The following is a 14942-nucleotide window of genomic DNA, read 5'->3' on the forward strand; positions in this document are numbered from 1 at the left end:
TACAGGAAGAGCTAAAGGTAAATATGAAAGCGTTGCTTTTATTGAAAGTCTGATGTTTTCAAAAGTTTTGTTTACAAATTTACATTATTTGTATATACTATACATGGTTGAGTTAGAAAAAACAAATGAAATCATAAATCCATCCATACATATTGGTCTATATTTTTCATGATTCCATACCCCATATTCTTGATAAACACCAGAAGTGTACAAATGATGAACTTTTATACATGTGATTTCTTTAGGGCATTCTGAGTGCCCCCACATGGACAAATGTGTAGCCGACGGGCTTACACTTGGGCTCCTCTCCCACTTTGTCTCCAGGAGACCATCTGTGGAATAGGCGTGGTACTGTGAGCAAGAAGACATGGGATTAGCCTTCTCAGTGCTGGTGGTGTTCTGTACAATGTATATCCACCAGTCTCCTTCACAGCGAGGACCTGCAGCCTGTGAAGGGGCCTCTTCCATCTGCTTGCTGAGCTGTAGTCAAGCAGCCGAGATGCAGAGCTCAAATCTATTGGAATTGCCTTTTAACAACTTTACTTTGGAAGGATTGTGAACTGTATGTGTTCTTTTATAAAATATTTACTGTAGTCATTCCTTGGACAGTACATTCTAAAAGAATCATTATTATTTAATTCAGAAAAAAAGGGAGAAAAGATCTATCTGAGCAACATACTTCCTCCATTGCCATAATTTTAAAAAACCTAATCTTTTTAAAGGAATTTAAACTTTACTCTTGGCTAGAGAGACAAATGCATCCAGTGCATATATATCATCATTAAGTATAACAAAACTGGGTTTTGTTTTTTTAAAACACTTGTATGTAATGCATGTGTGTATATCATCAGCGAAATGGTACATAAGACTGACTTCCATGGTTATAATAGGTGGAGCATGTTTTACATCTTGTTACATCTATACCTGTGGCATGATGAGCTGTGTCAAATGGGTTAATAAACATGTATTTATATGTTATGGTGTTAAGAGTCCTCAACATTCATTCATACACACTCATTCAACAGTTATTTATTGAGCCCCTACTGTTTTCCAGGCACTATTCTAGGTAAGAAACATACAACCGTGAATGAGATTGGTCCCTGCTGTTGTGGAGTTTACATTTTAGAAAAGGGATAAACAAGCAAATTTCAGGTAGTAATACGAGAGAGAGAGAGGGGCTGTGTGGAGGCAACCTTTAAACAGAGGTGTGAGTGATGAGAAGAGAGCAGTAATAGGAAAGTGTGGTAGCAGAGTGTTCCAAGAGAATGGGACAGCAAGTGCAAAGGTCCTGAGGTGAGAGTGAGTCATTTTGAGGAATGGAGAGAAAGCCAGTGCGGATTTTGAGGAATGGAGAGAAAGCCAGTGCGGCAGAAACATTGTACATGGTAGGAAGGGATCAGTGAGGCAAGCAGGAGCCACACTGTAGCTTCTTGTGGGCCATAGTAAAGAACTGAGATAGACTGTATGGTCTTGGAAAGTTCAAATAGGGAGTGGAGATGGAGGAGGGACTTGGCTGTGTAGTTACCATAAGTGCTTTCAGAACTGCCTTTAGTATCAGTGTTTTTGCCTGCAGGTAAACTCTGCAGGTGAATGTAGGACACCTACAGTTCTTTTATTTAAAGCTGTACAATGTGTCAGTCAGCTTTTGCTATGCCACAAACCAACCCATCACTTAGTGCTCAGAACAACCACCATGTATGTAGCTCACAGCCCTACAGTATGACAGTTTGGCCGGGGACTGACTGGGTAGTTCTGGTTTCTGCTAGGCTCCTCCCTTTTTCAATCTTCTGTTCACCTAAGTGGCTCGACTTCTTGGAGTTGACTGGCTTTTGGCTAAGGTGATGTGGTGACAGAACCATATGTCTCTTCTCCTCCAACTAGCCTGGGCTTGTTCACATGGTGGCTAGTTGACTTTCAAGAGGATAATTAGAAGTATGTGTTGACTCTTGAACCTTAGACTTGGAAGTGGTACAGCGTGATTCCTGTTGCTGCATTCTACTGACCAAGCGAATCACATGTCCAACCCAGACGAAAGGAGCAGAGAAGTAGACTCCATCTTTTGATGGAAGGGGCTATAAAGTCATATTGCAGAGTGGTGGCTATTTTTGCACACTGTTCTGCCCTCTAGGTTTCTTCTCTCTCAGCCATGTCATTAAGTCAGGGTATCCTCACTCAGCTGGAGAACATAATTAGAAAAAGGAGTGTGACCACAATGATGAGAACCTTTGTTTTAAATCGAATAGCCTAGGATATGAAGACACAGCTAACAACATCCTAGTAAAGAAGATAATGTGAGCATAACATTGTAGTGAAGTGCGTAATTAGCACATAGCCATTGTTTGGCTTGAAACGAAATACATGGTATTCACAGAAATGCTTTTTGGTTGTATAGAGGAAATTTATCATTGTTCCTAATATTTATTGGTGCCTTATATAGGGACAAGTTTTTAGTTATTTTAAATTCATTGAGAGAATGGTTGTTCTGCACAGTAGCCTTTAACGGAGAAGGAGATCCTTGTGTGTTCTATTACCAGCTGACCGAACGCTGAGCGGTTTTAGCAAGCTGTGTCCTTGAGCTGTCATGTGGCGTGTACATCCTAATAAGGAGAATGAGGAGAATTAGTAAGGAAGAGAAGAATGCTGGCAAGGTTTTACGTGTTTTTTTAAGCGTTTATTTTTTGTAATAGATAACAAAGTAGGATAATGGTAATATTAGCAGTAAGAAATAATAATAATAAAAAGATAAAACAACTTGCTTGCTATAGTTAAAACTTTGAAACTCAGTCAGTGTGAGCTGTAGGGGGAGAGACTAGGGGAGGGGGCTGTCCTGCAATTTCAATTGTCACAAATACTGGGACATGGTTTTGAGCAATTGATTTATGAATCTGCTTCTCCTTAATGTAGGTGAAAGTGCTTCATTGAATGGCTTCTAGTTGTTATATTGATCTTTTTGGCCCAACCAAAGCAGACAGCAGACACAGCAGTTTTTGTAAGTAAAATAGTATTTTAGTCCTTTTGAATTATTTAGGCCAAAACTGTTTTTCCCGAGAGCATCCGAATTCTTCGTAATTCACTTGTGGACAAATGTTGTGACTGCAAATTCCATCAGGTTCTTGTTGATTATTCTCAGTCTCCTCCCTTTTACTCCCATTTCCCATTGAGTTGAATACCTCACGGTAATTTTGCTTTTCCAACCCTACCTGGAATTGGAGGCAAAATTTTTATCATTTTAATGTTTAATTATGGTGAAGACATGGTATTTCTGGTTACTGGAGAAAGTAAGGGATTATGCTGCATCACAGTTATTCAAATGGAAAATTAAAACTGAGTCACCTCTTCCCTTGTTATTTCAAAATAAGTTATAGATGGATCAAATATTTAAATGTAAAAATAGTATAGTCAAATGTGTTAAAAGAAAACATGAATGGGTTTTTCAAAAATCCTGGAGTGGGGAAGACATTTTCCAAAATGGCACTTATTCTAGAAGGCATGGAGGAAACAAGTGAACAGAATTGAATATTTATAATATTGAATTTCTGTTTTTTATTCTACTTTTAAAATTTAAAATGTTATAAGCATTTTCCTATATTATAAAATATTTCCTGAAAACTGAGTTTGTATGATTATGTAATGATCTAGCATATAAATATACCATACTTTAACCATTCCCTATTTTTGTACATTTTTCTGATCTGTCTGTTATTTCAAATAATGATATAGTACAAATACTTAGTGTAGAAATAGTTGACGACAAATTAAGTCAAGATTTCTTTCTCTAGCAAATTGATTACTCAGTAAATGGGCATGAATATGTTTGGGGCTACTGATGTATAGTGGGAAATTGTTTTCTGGGGCTATTCTTACTGACATACCCAGGCCAAGTGTCTGGGAATCTGGTTATACACTCAAGCATTGACTGTTCCATTTTTTATCTTTGCCACCTTGAAAGATAAGATGTTTTACTTTCATTTCAGTGACTACTGTTGACATTGAGCAATATTTTAAAGTTATTGTTGGCTTATTTTGTTAACGAATTACTTTTAATTGAACAAGAAACACATACACTTGGCCAAAAAAATTCTTACATTGTAAATGCAATGAAAAATAAGTTTCCCCCCTTGAGATAATCAGTTATGTGTTTCTTGAATATCTTTCCAGAAGTGGTCTATGTATATCAAACATTTGAGTTCAAGTATACCTACCTTACCTTACTTTTCTTAAAACACCAATGTTAGGTTACTCTGTAACTGTTCTGATTCTTTTCATGTAATGTAACAGCATAGAACTCTCTCCTTATCCACACACATAGATTTACCTCCTTGTTTGCAGCAGCATAATATTCTATTGCTTGGCTGTATGGTCATTTATTAAACACTCCCTTGTTGATGGACATTTGGTTGATGGACATTTGATTGCAGCTTTTTACTGTTACAAACAACTCTGGTAAACAGTTTTATAAATCTTTTAGTTTTGCACTTGAATATTAGTGGACTTCTTGGGTTAACACTGAATCATGTGAGTGCACTGTGATGGGTACTGCCAACCTGCACTTATTCTAATGTACATTCTCATCATCAGTGCAAGGCTATGGTTTCAGTGATTTCCCACACCTTTTTCAACATTGTAATCATCAAACTTTTTAATCTTTACTAATGTGTTGTGAGAAAAACATAAGAATGTTGGGAGTTTTCATTTACATTCCTTTAATTATGAATAAGATTCTTTATATATGATGATAAATCATCATTTCTCACTTTTCTTTTTGTAGCAGTTTGATCCTGATATTAGAAAAAAATTTTTATTAAAATGGGATATAATTTTGCTGCTGGATATTAGTATTCTCTGCTTTAGAGGTAAAAGTAAAAAGGACTTTGAAAGTGATTCAAGAAAGAAAAACGTACAACCAGTTTTACTTCCAAATGCATTAATTCACATTTCCCCCATTTTCTTAATGGAATGATTGGAAATTAAAGTGGTTTTTGTTTCAATTTTGGCCAAGGTAGGGTTTATTAGAGTAATTGAGAGAGAGAGAAGCCAAATGATGGTTTTTGTTCTTGAGTGGAGTGAAAGAACTGTGAATGGCTTAGCTGTTGTTGAACTACTTGGATTGAACTTTTACAGTGATTTTAGAAGTTTTCTACAAATGGAATCCTTTTCAGTATTTGTGTGATAAAGTGTTGATTGTAGCATCACTTGAAGAAGCGTGATTTGCTGGAGACTTCCTAAGTCCTTATCTTGGACTTAGGAAGCAGAGACTTAGGAAGCAGAGACTCCAAGATAAGGACTCAGGAAGTCTCTGCTTTGTTAGCCTACACACACATCTCGCACCTTATACCTCAGGAGCCTGACAAGTCCTCTCACCACTGACATAAGGTTTGCCTCTCATCAGGGTATTCAGTTATCTTTGCTTGTGGAGAAGGAGAGCATTGTTTATTATGTCTGAATTTTATGTTTCATAAAACCTGTGACCTTTTTTCCTTTTCCTTCTTAGAGTCCAAACGCAGGGTTTTGGTTTTTGGTTTTTGTGTTTATTTTATTTTATTTTATTGGGGAATATTGGGGAACAGTGTGTTTCTCCAGGGCCCGTCAGCTCCAGGTCGTTGTCCTTCAGTCTAGTTGTGGAGGGCGCAGCTCAGCTCCATGTATAGTTGCTGTTTTCAATCTTTCGTTGCAGCATCCCATGTGGGCACTGAACCAGCAACCTTGTTAAGAGCTCGTTCTCTAACAAACTGAGGCATCCGGCTGCCCCTGACCTCTTTTTCTTGATGATTTTATAAAACTGTCAGTTTTAAATCTCCCCAAACTGAAATTTAAAAAGAACAGACAACACCGTTAATAATCTCCTCCGCTCATTTCTGAATTTGAATTCATTTTCTAAATGAATGTTTAGGTACAGTCAGGTACAGTTCACCTAGGTGTCAATACCTCAGTGAAACACATCACTTTTCTCTTACAGCGCTAAGCACAGGGCACTCACTGCAGGGAGTAAATATCCAGAAAGGCTTGGTGATGGCTCAGGTAAATGTGCCCTGGCAGCATTCTGCCCTCCCACCGTGTTAGTCCATCTTTCCACTGAGAATGTACTGATTTTTTCCAGTTGTACATTTTTGTTTTAACTTAAAATTGTGACTACTTTATAGCCAAATCAAATTTGATGGTGTTGGTTGACTAATAACTAAAATCCTATCAGATAAATACAAAGCAACTTGTAATTTGTATATAGGAAATACAGGTGTTTTTGGCTTGTGAAATATAAAATACTTACTTTTTAAATTTTTTTTTTAAAGATTCAAATTTAGGGCAAAATGAACAAAAGCTTAACAGATTTCTGTTGATAGTTAAGTTGAATGACTACTACCTGTAAATTATGTGTGAAGGTTGAAATACTCCCTTACTCCCACTAGAGGGGGATTCCTTCCAACTTAGGTAAAAATGCTCTTAGATCCAACATGAAAATCTTTCTGTGACATTGATCTTTCGTTTTTATTAAACTGAGGTTAACTTCATGTTTTTAAAATTAGCTGTTTTTCTATAGGTATCGAGATTAAAATTTTACAGAAACAAAATATAAAGGATACTGAACTAGAGTGCATATGTATTTAAACGATAGTGCTTTTGAACAAAACATAAGTTTTTAAAGTTACTTTAATTCAGTTGATTAATACTTAAGAATTTCAAAACACCTCTTCGAGTCCTGCTGGAGATAGAATCTGGGGTGGAGGGTGAGGCTGACCTTTTGAAATTCACCTCTGTCCTCCGCCAAGGTCTGTTTTTGTCCCCTGCCATGGCCACCTGGGAAGTCCCCATATTCCTCTGGGAAGCTTGGGTGTGATGTCATCTCAAGCTGTTAAGTCAGTAAAGCCGTATCTTTAAACAGATTTCTACTTGCTATTGAATTTTCATGCTACTTTGTCTTTGTACAATACATTAAGTAAATGCAAAACTCTGGAGATGATTTTGCAGATTTAAAGTTATATTTTTAAAATATCTGTATGTGTATTAAAATATCACATCAAGAATGAATGTACCTAACACTGAGGTGTGCAGATATGGTCTGTGTGTAATTCAGGCATAAATGTCACAGTGTTTATAGTAGTTAAGATTCAGGGAAGTTGTTGTTTGTGCTTTCCCATTAACTAAAATCTGCAAGGTTGATTAGAGACTCTAACGTCAAGATATTGGAGGTTAGTAACCTAGTGTTGTGAAAGGCAGGACTTTAGGAAATTCACACATATTTAAAATGCAAGTAACTGTTGTGCTTTTTTTTCTCTTAAAAAGTCTATAATAAGATCTTGTTTCTAAATCTGACAATTAGCTTTGGAAAACAAAGTATCAACAGAAATGCTGTCAGTGAATTTTACGATGATTTTGTGCTATAGTTGATTGACATTTCACTTTTAGCCTAAAGTCACATTTGGTATCAGCAGCATATGGTTTTCATCCCAGTGAGGCTGCTCGTCGTCTCAGTACTTAATCATGCGTTTCTCTTGTGTAGTGCGCCAGGCAGCCTCTGTCAGGAACCAGGTGGTGGGGGAGCCTCACTTTCTGTAAAGCAGTTGAGAATATAATTTGTTCCTTATTTGTTTTTTGACCCCTTTACTTTCATACTGGATGGTAGTCTTACTGAAATGATCTTCCTTTCTGTATTTCCTTCTCCCAAGAGAAGAGTCCAGTTTTGTCACACCAAGATACATTGGGTAGGCCTGTGTGCCTTCTACCTAAAACACCTACTACAAATGCCTAATTTTAAAAGGTTTAAAACGAACAGTGAAGCCAGCTAGTCTGTTACTGCCCCACCCCTACTGGCTTCCCCAGACACTCAAAAAATATTCGTATTTGTTCTGTTGCCTTCTTTCCTTGTTCTTTTCCATCATATAGGTACTTTGTAACAAGTCAGTTAAAAGCTTTATACCAGACTGAATAATTGTGTTTAAAAAACAGTAATTATCGATACACGTCTCGTTCCGTGTAGCTTTAAAAAGTCATGTTAGGGAGCTCTGTCTTCTAGTGCATAAGACTGACAGGCAATTTTGAAGTTTTGCCATCATTTCACAACTTGTTGCTTAGACGCTGTCTGCCTTTCCCTGAGTATTGCTTTCAGGAACTCTTGCTCTGCAACATTCCAGAGACTGAGGACTACCCACTGTGATGTGAGCAGGACAAGAAATGACTAGCTCCTTCACAAATGTGATGAAACTGCTTTACGAAGCATAACTTTCCCTTCGCTGTCTGTCAGCGAAAGATCAAAACGTATATGCAACACCTTCTAATCTAAATGAGAAGATGATTCTCCTAACTTTCTGGATCATTTTAAGGATCTTATACCACTACTTCAGCACGATGGCAAATGTGTTAATTTGATAGAAGCTTGCCAAGTTAAAAAGCTAGAGTCCGGGACAGGGACCCTGCTCTTGAAGAGACTCTCAGATCTCTCTCTCTTGACACCTAACGTGAATTGAATGCCCGTTTTCTCAGAACTCTTAGTTCCAGGCCATGCCTGTGCTCTGGTGTCTGTGGCTAGACTCAAAGAAGCTCTCTGATAGTGCCTAAATCATTTTTTTCCTTATGATTTCAGGTTGAAGTCTTGACCTCGGAGGATACCGCCTTTGGACTCAAGGTGTGTAGTCTGATATAGCTTCTTGTGTAGGTTTCACCAGCTCCCCTAGGTGGACTGGAAGGCTCGACAGGCCTTGTTTATCAAACGTTGAGGTTCTCAAATCTTCCGGAGTTTAGGATTTCCCTTCTATTAAGATTAGACACAAGCCGGCCCGGTGGCTCAGGTGGGTGGAGCGCTGTGCTCCTAACGCCGAGGTCGCCGGTTCGATTCCCACATGGGCCAGTGAGCTGCGTCCTTGGTAGCTAAGATTGTGAACTCCCTGGCACTGTGCTGCCATGGGCTGCTGTGGGCTGCCAGGAGTGGCTGGTGGCCAGCGTGAGTGGCTGGCAGTCAGCATGAGTGGCCGGCAGCCGGCGAGAGCTGCTGTGAGCTGCTGTGAGTGGCCGACCGGATGACCGGTGACCGACTGCCTCAGCCCGGGGGAGCGCAAGGCTCATAATACCAGCATGGGCCAGGGAGCTGTGTCCTACACAACTAGACTGAGAAACAACAACGGCTTGAACCGGTGGGGGGAGGGGCGGGGAAGAAAGGAAGAAAAAAAGATTAGACCATGGTAGCATTTTCTTTATCTTCTTTCTTTGTTGTGGAGAATATGAGAAATAGTACAAGAAACCAAGAGTTTCATTTAGTAGTAATTGACTTTTAACTTTGAATTAGCCATGGAACAGGATTTACTGAAATTCCACATCCCCCCAGCCACTTTGGGGGTACTGAAATACAACCGCTGAATGTTGTCAGAGTGTTGTTTGGGGTTTATAACTCTAGCTTCATTCAGGGATAATTGAGTCATTATCCCTGCTTTAAACATTTATTGAATCCCTGTGTTCCAGTCACCACCAAAGTAAATCCCAGCTCCTGCCCTTACGTTGCTCACAGTGAGTTGGTATGTATAGGCCTTACAAACAGGTCAATTAGCCTGGAAGGAGAGTGCACACCTGGCCCCTCCACCCCATCCTTTAAACCGAATTCTAGGACAGCATATTAAACTTAGTGAGGCCTTTTGTTCAAAACCCTGTTGCAGGACCCATTATATATTTTGTCTCTTCCCTCCTACATTTTTCCTCTTTCTGCCTTTTCCTGAAACTACATTTCCCTAGAGTCCTAAAATTTCATCCCTGCAAGAAATCTTCAGGATCCTTTGGTCTAGCCTTCCTCCATGTTAGAGATGAGGGAGCTTGAAGGCCAAAGGAGCCTAGGTTCCCAAGGTCATAGCTCATTACCAGCAGAGGTGGGACTAGACTTAAGGACTTTAGTCTCATTATTTTTCCTCTTAACATTTAAATTAAACTATTTAATATTTCCTCTTAATGTTTAACATTACTTTTTATCCTCTCTGGCAATAATGTTTAGTATTTGGTTTAGGCACCTAAAATTTATTGTTATTTTAGAGAAAAGCTTAAGCCTAAAATATCTAAAAATAAGATTTTAAAGCAAGTACTAAATTTGTTTACTCTTATGTATAACTTTTTATCCATATCTCGGTTGAATAAATACCTTAGTAAAAAATAACGTCAAAATTCCTACTGGTCCTCTCACCCCCAATTAGCATAGTCTCATAACTGTGCTGAGCCCTTAACCCCCTTCTGAGCCTGCCCTTTCCTGGAATGCTTTCCCAGCCTCTTGTTGCATTTCAGGTTCACCCTACTCTCCATACTCAGTTCGTACTCCTCGTTCTCCGTGATGTCTTCCCTCAGTATTGCAGACATCTGAGCTCTCATTCTCTGAGTTCATGCAGCACCTGCTGCTTTGCAACTTATTTGGGATATCTCTTCTGCCAACTTGTTTCTCTTTTCTTTTGTATATGGAAAACAGCATGATATGGCCTGGCCCAGCTCAATTATGTGGCATGTGTTTTCCCCCCAGCAAGATTTGCATTTAGACACTCCATGTTGTTCATCTTTTTATATCCATATTGACTTGACTTGGTTCACAGTAAATAAGTATTGCTGATTAGAATTCTATAGATGGTGTAACAATTGTGGTTATAAGAGCAAAAAAACCTGTGATAACATATTACTACTCCGTTTTTTCCTATTCTGGGATTTTCTCCCTGATCTCCTGTTGTCTGGGGTAATGTATTAGCCTGGCATTTTATGTTGTAGCTCTGCAGAACCCAACTGAAGGAAGACATTCATTGTTAATGCTTGTTGGGTAGTTGAATGGTTCTGGTTGACACCAACAACCAGTTGGGCCCAATTAATCTTACTGTTAAGTATCTTTGTTAACCAAGTCTGCAGGTGAAGTCATTGATTTCATGTCTGTCATTCGCTGCTAGTGGCTACCATGGAGGCACAGTGTATGTATAGACCACTTCCAATACAATTTGGCCAGAGCTGGCCTAGAAAGTAGAGATTCCAAGTGTTCATATAACAAAAGACATTTTAACATACCGTGTTTTCCCCGGGAATATAATATAATGTAATGTAATATAATAATAACATAACATAATATAATATATAATATAAAACATAATCTAGCATAACATTGCAATATAATACTGGGTCTTATATTAATTTTTGCTCCAAAAGATGCATTAGAGCTGATTGTCCAACTAGGTCTTATTTTCGGGAAAACACGGTAATACATTTCACAATTAGAACAGCCTATTTTTTTAATTCATAGAAAAACATGAAGATTAAAGCAGATACATGAGAACAAGGAATTTGCTGTTCTAGTAAAGTAATACAAAACAAGAGATGTTCTGTTCAGTAAAAATAAAAAATACACAGAGTTGGCATGTCTCATTGGATTTTGAGAGTTGAAAGGTTTTAAACAGGCTCATGAAATTAGGGGTCTTTCTGGTGGGGTCTTGTAATGGTTCATTCATTCATTGATTTATCCGGGGCTATCAATATAGTATTTCAAATTTAGAATGTTTAGTCTTGCATAATAAGATTCTACCTGTTAAAATGTTTTTCCTTTTATTAATGTAACCAATGAAAGCATGCATTCATCTTCTTTTGAGAAACATTTTTTTTTCTTGTAAAGCTACATTAACTCTGGTTTTTCTTAACTCTTCTTACCAGGATGTGTGTTGTAGTGAATTTATTTGTCTAAACTCTCTAAGTGGGTGTGAATATAACTTACGTGAAACTATATTTAAGGTAACAATGTCATTGAAATGAAACCAGCAAACATTTTCTTTTTGAAGTTCATAATCTTATCAACTCATATTACTTTTCATAGTATAAAGGATTTATGTTTGCATTAAAATTTTTTATTAATGAAAATTTGTTAGAAATCCTTAGAGAAGTAGAAAACTAAGGTTATTCTTTACTGTTTCAGTGATTGAATTGCAGTTAAAATTATAGACTGTATATTGATAAAGCAAAATAATTTTGTTTTTCTGTGAAAGAAAGATTTGAGGAGAAAAAAATGCACAGCAGTTCTCAAGTCGTGGTTGGGAATCCATGTTGAGTTTTCTTCTTTTGTTAGAGAATTTCCCATCCTCTCCTTCTGCCATCTGCTGGTGGTTCAAACACTTACATGTTTGACTTTAAAACAAATCTGCTTTATTCTTATTTAGGAAAGATTTGGGGGGAATGTTTTATTTATATTCCCCGGTAATATTTTGATGCCGTTTTGCTTGTCATGTTTAATTATCTTTTTAAGGGCTACTTTAGCTTCTTTTTCAACTGTGTCTTTAGAGAATACATGAATATAAAATTTAGAAAAGACAGAGACTGTGAAGGCTCAAAGCATATGCCATGAAGAGAGAAAGAGACGCCGAATTACTGGTGAGAGGTCTCAAATGCCGTGAGGAAGTGTTACCGGGGAGTGGTTGGGGTCTTCCCTAATTTCTGAATGTGGATTAAATATGGAACAGCAGTTCTCTCCTGCTCTTTTATAATTAGGACTGCTTGGCTGTCCTATTGAAGTGACCAGACCTATTTACTGTAAGTCCTAATACAAGGTTGGGAAATTGGTTTCTTGTTATCATGAAGGTTGTTTGCGGCCCTCAAATGCTACAGGTTTTCATAGATTTATTAGGTCAGACCTTCAATTCTATCCTTATTTATTCTTCTGATTTCTTCCTGCTAGTGTTTACTAGTCTAAGCTTTTCTCATCATCTTGGGAAAAGTATAAATATTTTTGTCCACAAACAAATTTTTCCATGAAATAAAGACAGGCAAAATTTTCAAAAGAGAGACAATGTATGGGAATTTTATTTTCTACCGTCTTTAGTCTCCTTTACTAATTTCCTTTAGAGCTGCTGGGACTAATTCTAGACTCTTTGATTCATGGGTCAGTTTTTTGTTAATCATTTTTCTCAAAGAGGAAAAGTAACCCAACACATTAATTTCAATTTCTTTCTTCACAATGATTAAGGCTAAGGGAGGTAATGTGACTTATGTTAGGCCCAATTTAGTGGCAAAGTAGAACAAATATCCAAGTGTCTACACCCCAGACGGGTGCCCTTTCTACAGAATTATAACAGTGCCAGTCATTAGTCGTCCCAGCACTGGAGCCAGGCATTGGAGTGAATCTCACAGAATTGTGGTTTTTACAGCCCCAAACGGTCTGATGTTGACAATTCCATGTGGTTCAATTCAGTGTATTTGGGCTCTCCTATATCATTTTAGATCTATATTCGATAGTGAAAACACTATTTTTCTTTAAAAGCTGTTTATCCCAATTGGAATGTGTATGTGTGCAATTTGAAGTATTAGGTGATCACAAGATGTTTGTGGAGGGTAACTGGCATGAAAGTGCCCAGTAAGCCACATACCCCTATAAAAATGATTTTTCCAGAACATTATATGAAAAGTCAGAAATACTTTATCATGACCAAGTAATATTAGTGTGGTAGGAGCTCCGTTTCTTCTAGACCAAAATCTTTGTCAGGTAATAGCAGATGGCAGACTTTTTAGATGGATTTCCTGACTGCATGGCGTTGCTTGCTAGATCTAATAAATACATTTTTGTCCAGAAATGTTTGCCCAAATTATATAACCAAGTGAGTGGAGGGGAGCATAATACATTGTTTTCTCTTGTAGAAAAAGATGTTAGGAATTAAACACGGCCTCAGGTGCTGTGGATCTCAAATGATCTTTTGAAGGAAGGGAGGAATTATGCTGAAAGAAAGCTTATTTACAGGTATATTCTGGAGTTTGATTGACCGCATTTTTTCCTGAGGACATTATTTTGGCACTATTTTTCAAGGACTTAATTTTCTAGTAATAATAAAAATGTATATATTCTTCTTATCCCCTCCCTCAAACACCTGTTCATTTGAGATGTGCACAAATAATTAGAGGCATGTTTCTGGGCTCGCCTATAAAATGCCTTAGCATAGAGTTACTGTGACCGTATTAATAAACATCAAGCTGCTTAAGATTTGTTGGGAAGGAGCAAGGAAATTATTCCAGGGAGGATGAAGGATGCTTCTCATTGCGTGTGGTTTAGGTTCTCTCCAATGCCAGATTTTGAAGCCAGTTTTGTTTCTTCAGATGGTGAAAACCCTCCTCCTCCCCTCCTACTGCCTGAAATCTGGCTTTTACCCAAGCCATGTCAATTTTTGCAAGTCAGTTGAGAATGTCAAACTGACTAGTGTTGAAAGAGCCAATATGTTGCAAGATGCTTAAAGCCAACTAGAACATTTATATGAATTAAAGAATACATTAGGAGATGATTTTTATAAATCAGATCTGAGAAGAAAAACCTGTTGAATTAATACTTGCATACCAGATGTATCACTGATAAATACTTGTAGCAGATATTCCCCAATAAGCAATAAAATTACCATTTTACAACTGAAGTAATGTATCCTGTGGGTACATTTGCAAAGATATGCCAAGAAAAATACATGCAGAGTTCCTGAAGTAATAATGCAAATAAAACATTTCATATTATAATTTTAAAATAACAGGATTTGGAAGCAAGAAAAAGTCTGGGAGACTATTTGTTGAGTCTAAATTCTGCTTTTTCTCTGGTCTTTTGACAGTTGGCTTTTTGATGTTGTATAATTGCCTTAGAGTCTTTGTGTGTATTGAAGGACTGAATTGTCTGACAGAGTTGTGGTTGAAATTTTCACAAAATTCTAAATAATAAAAATAATGAATGTCGTATCTTCTTTGCTTTGTTGCAATAATGGCATATTTTTATACTTTCCTTGTTTTCGTGGCTGCTATTGAGTCAGGAAGCAGAGGGTTTTGCCATGTAATTTATTCATTTGGCATACCCAAAGCGGCCGTGCAGCCATTGTGTGTCGCCGTGTGCCAGGTCACCGAGACTTGCTGTTCACTTTGCCCAGCTGTGGTGACGCTTCCTCTGGCTGAGCGGGAGAAGCCTTCTGTCTCCAGGCCAGAGCACACCTCAAGCGTGG

The 14942-nt window shown here is 37.8% G+C and overlaps 1 protein-coding gene across 2 annotated transcripts in view; it reads left to right on the forward strand.

The window, feature by feature from the left end:
* Positions 1-14942, forward strand: part of ARID1B (AT-rich interaction domain 1B) — a 398528-nt gene that overhangs the window by 234261 nt on the left and 149325 nt on the right. For both annotated transcript variants that reach the window (XM_033096399.1, XM_033096409.1), the window contains exon 5: positions 8576-8617. In XM_033096399.1, coding sequence (XP_032952290.1) covers positions 8576-8617 — 42 coding nt within the window. The remainder of the gene's footprint in view (positions 1-8575; positions 8618-14942) is intronic.

Source organism: Rhinolophus ferrumequinum, chromosome 3 (genome assembly GCF_004115265.2).
Source record: "Rhinolophus ferrumequinum isolate MPI-CBG mRhiFer1 chromosome 3, mRhiFer1_v1.p, whole genome shotgun sequence".
Taxonomy (NCBI): Eukaryota; Metazoa; Chordata; class Mammalia; order Chiroptera; family Rhinolophidae; genus Rhinolophus; species Rhinolophus ferrumequinum.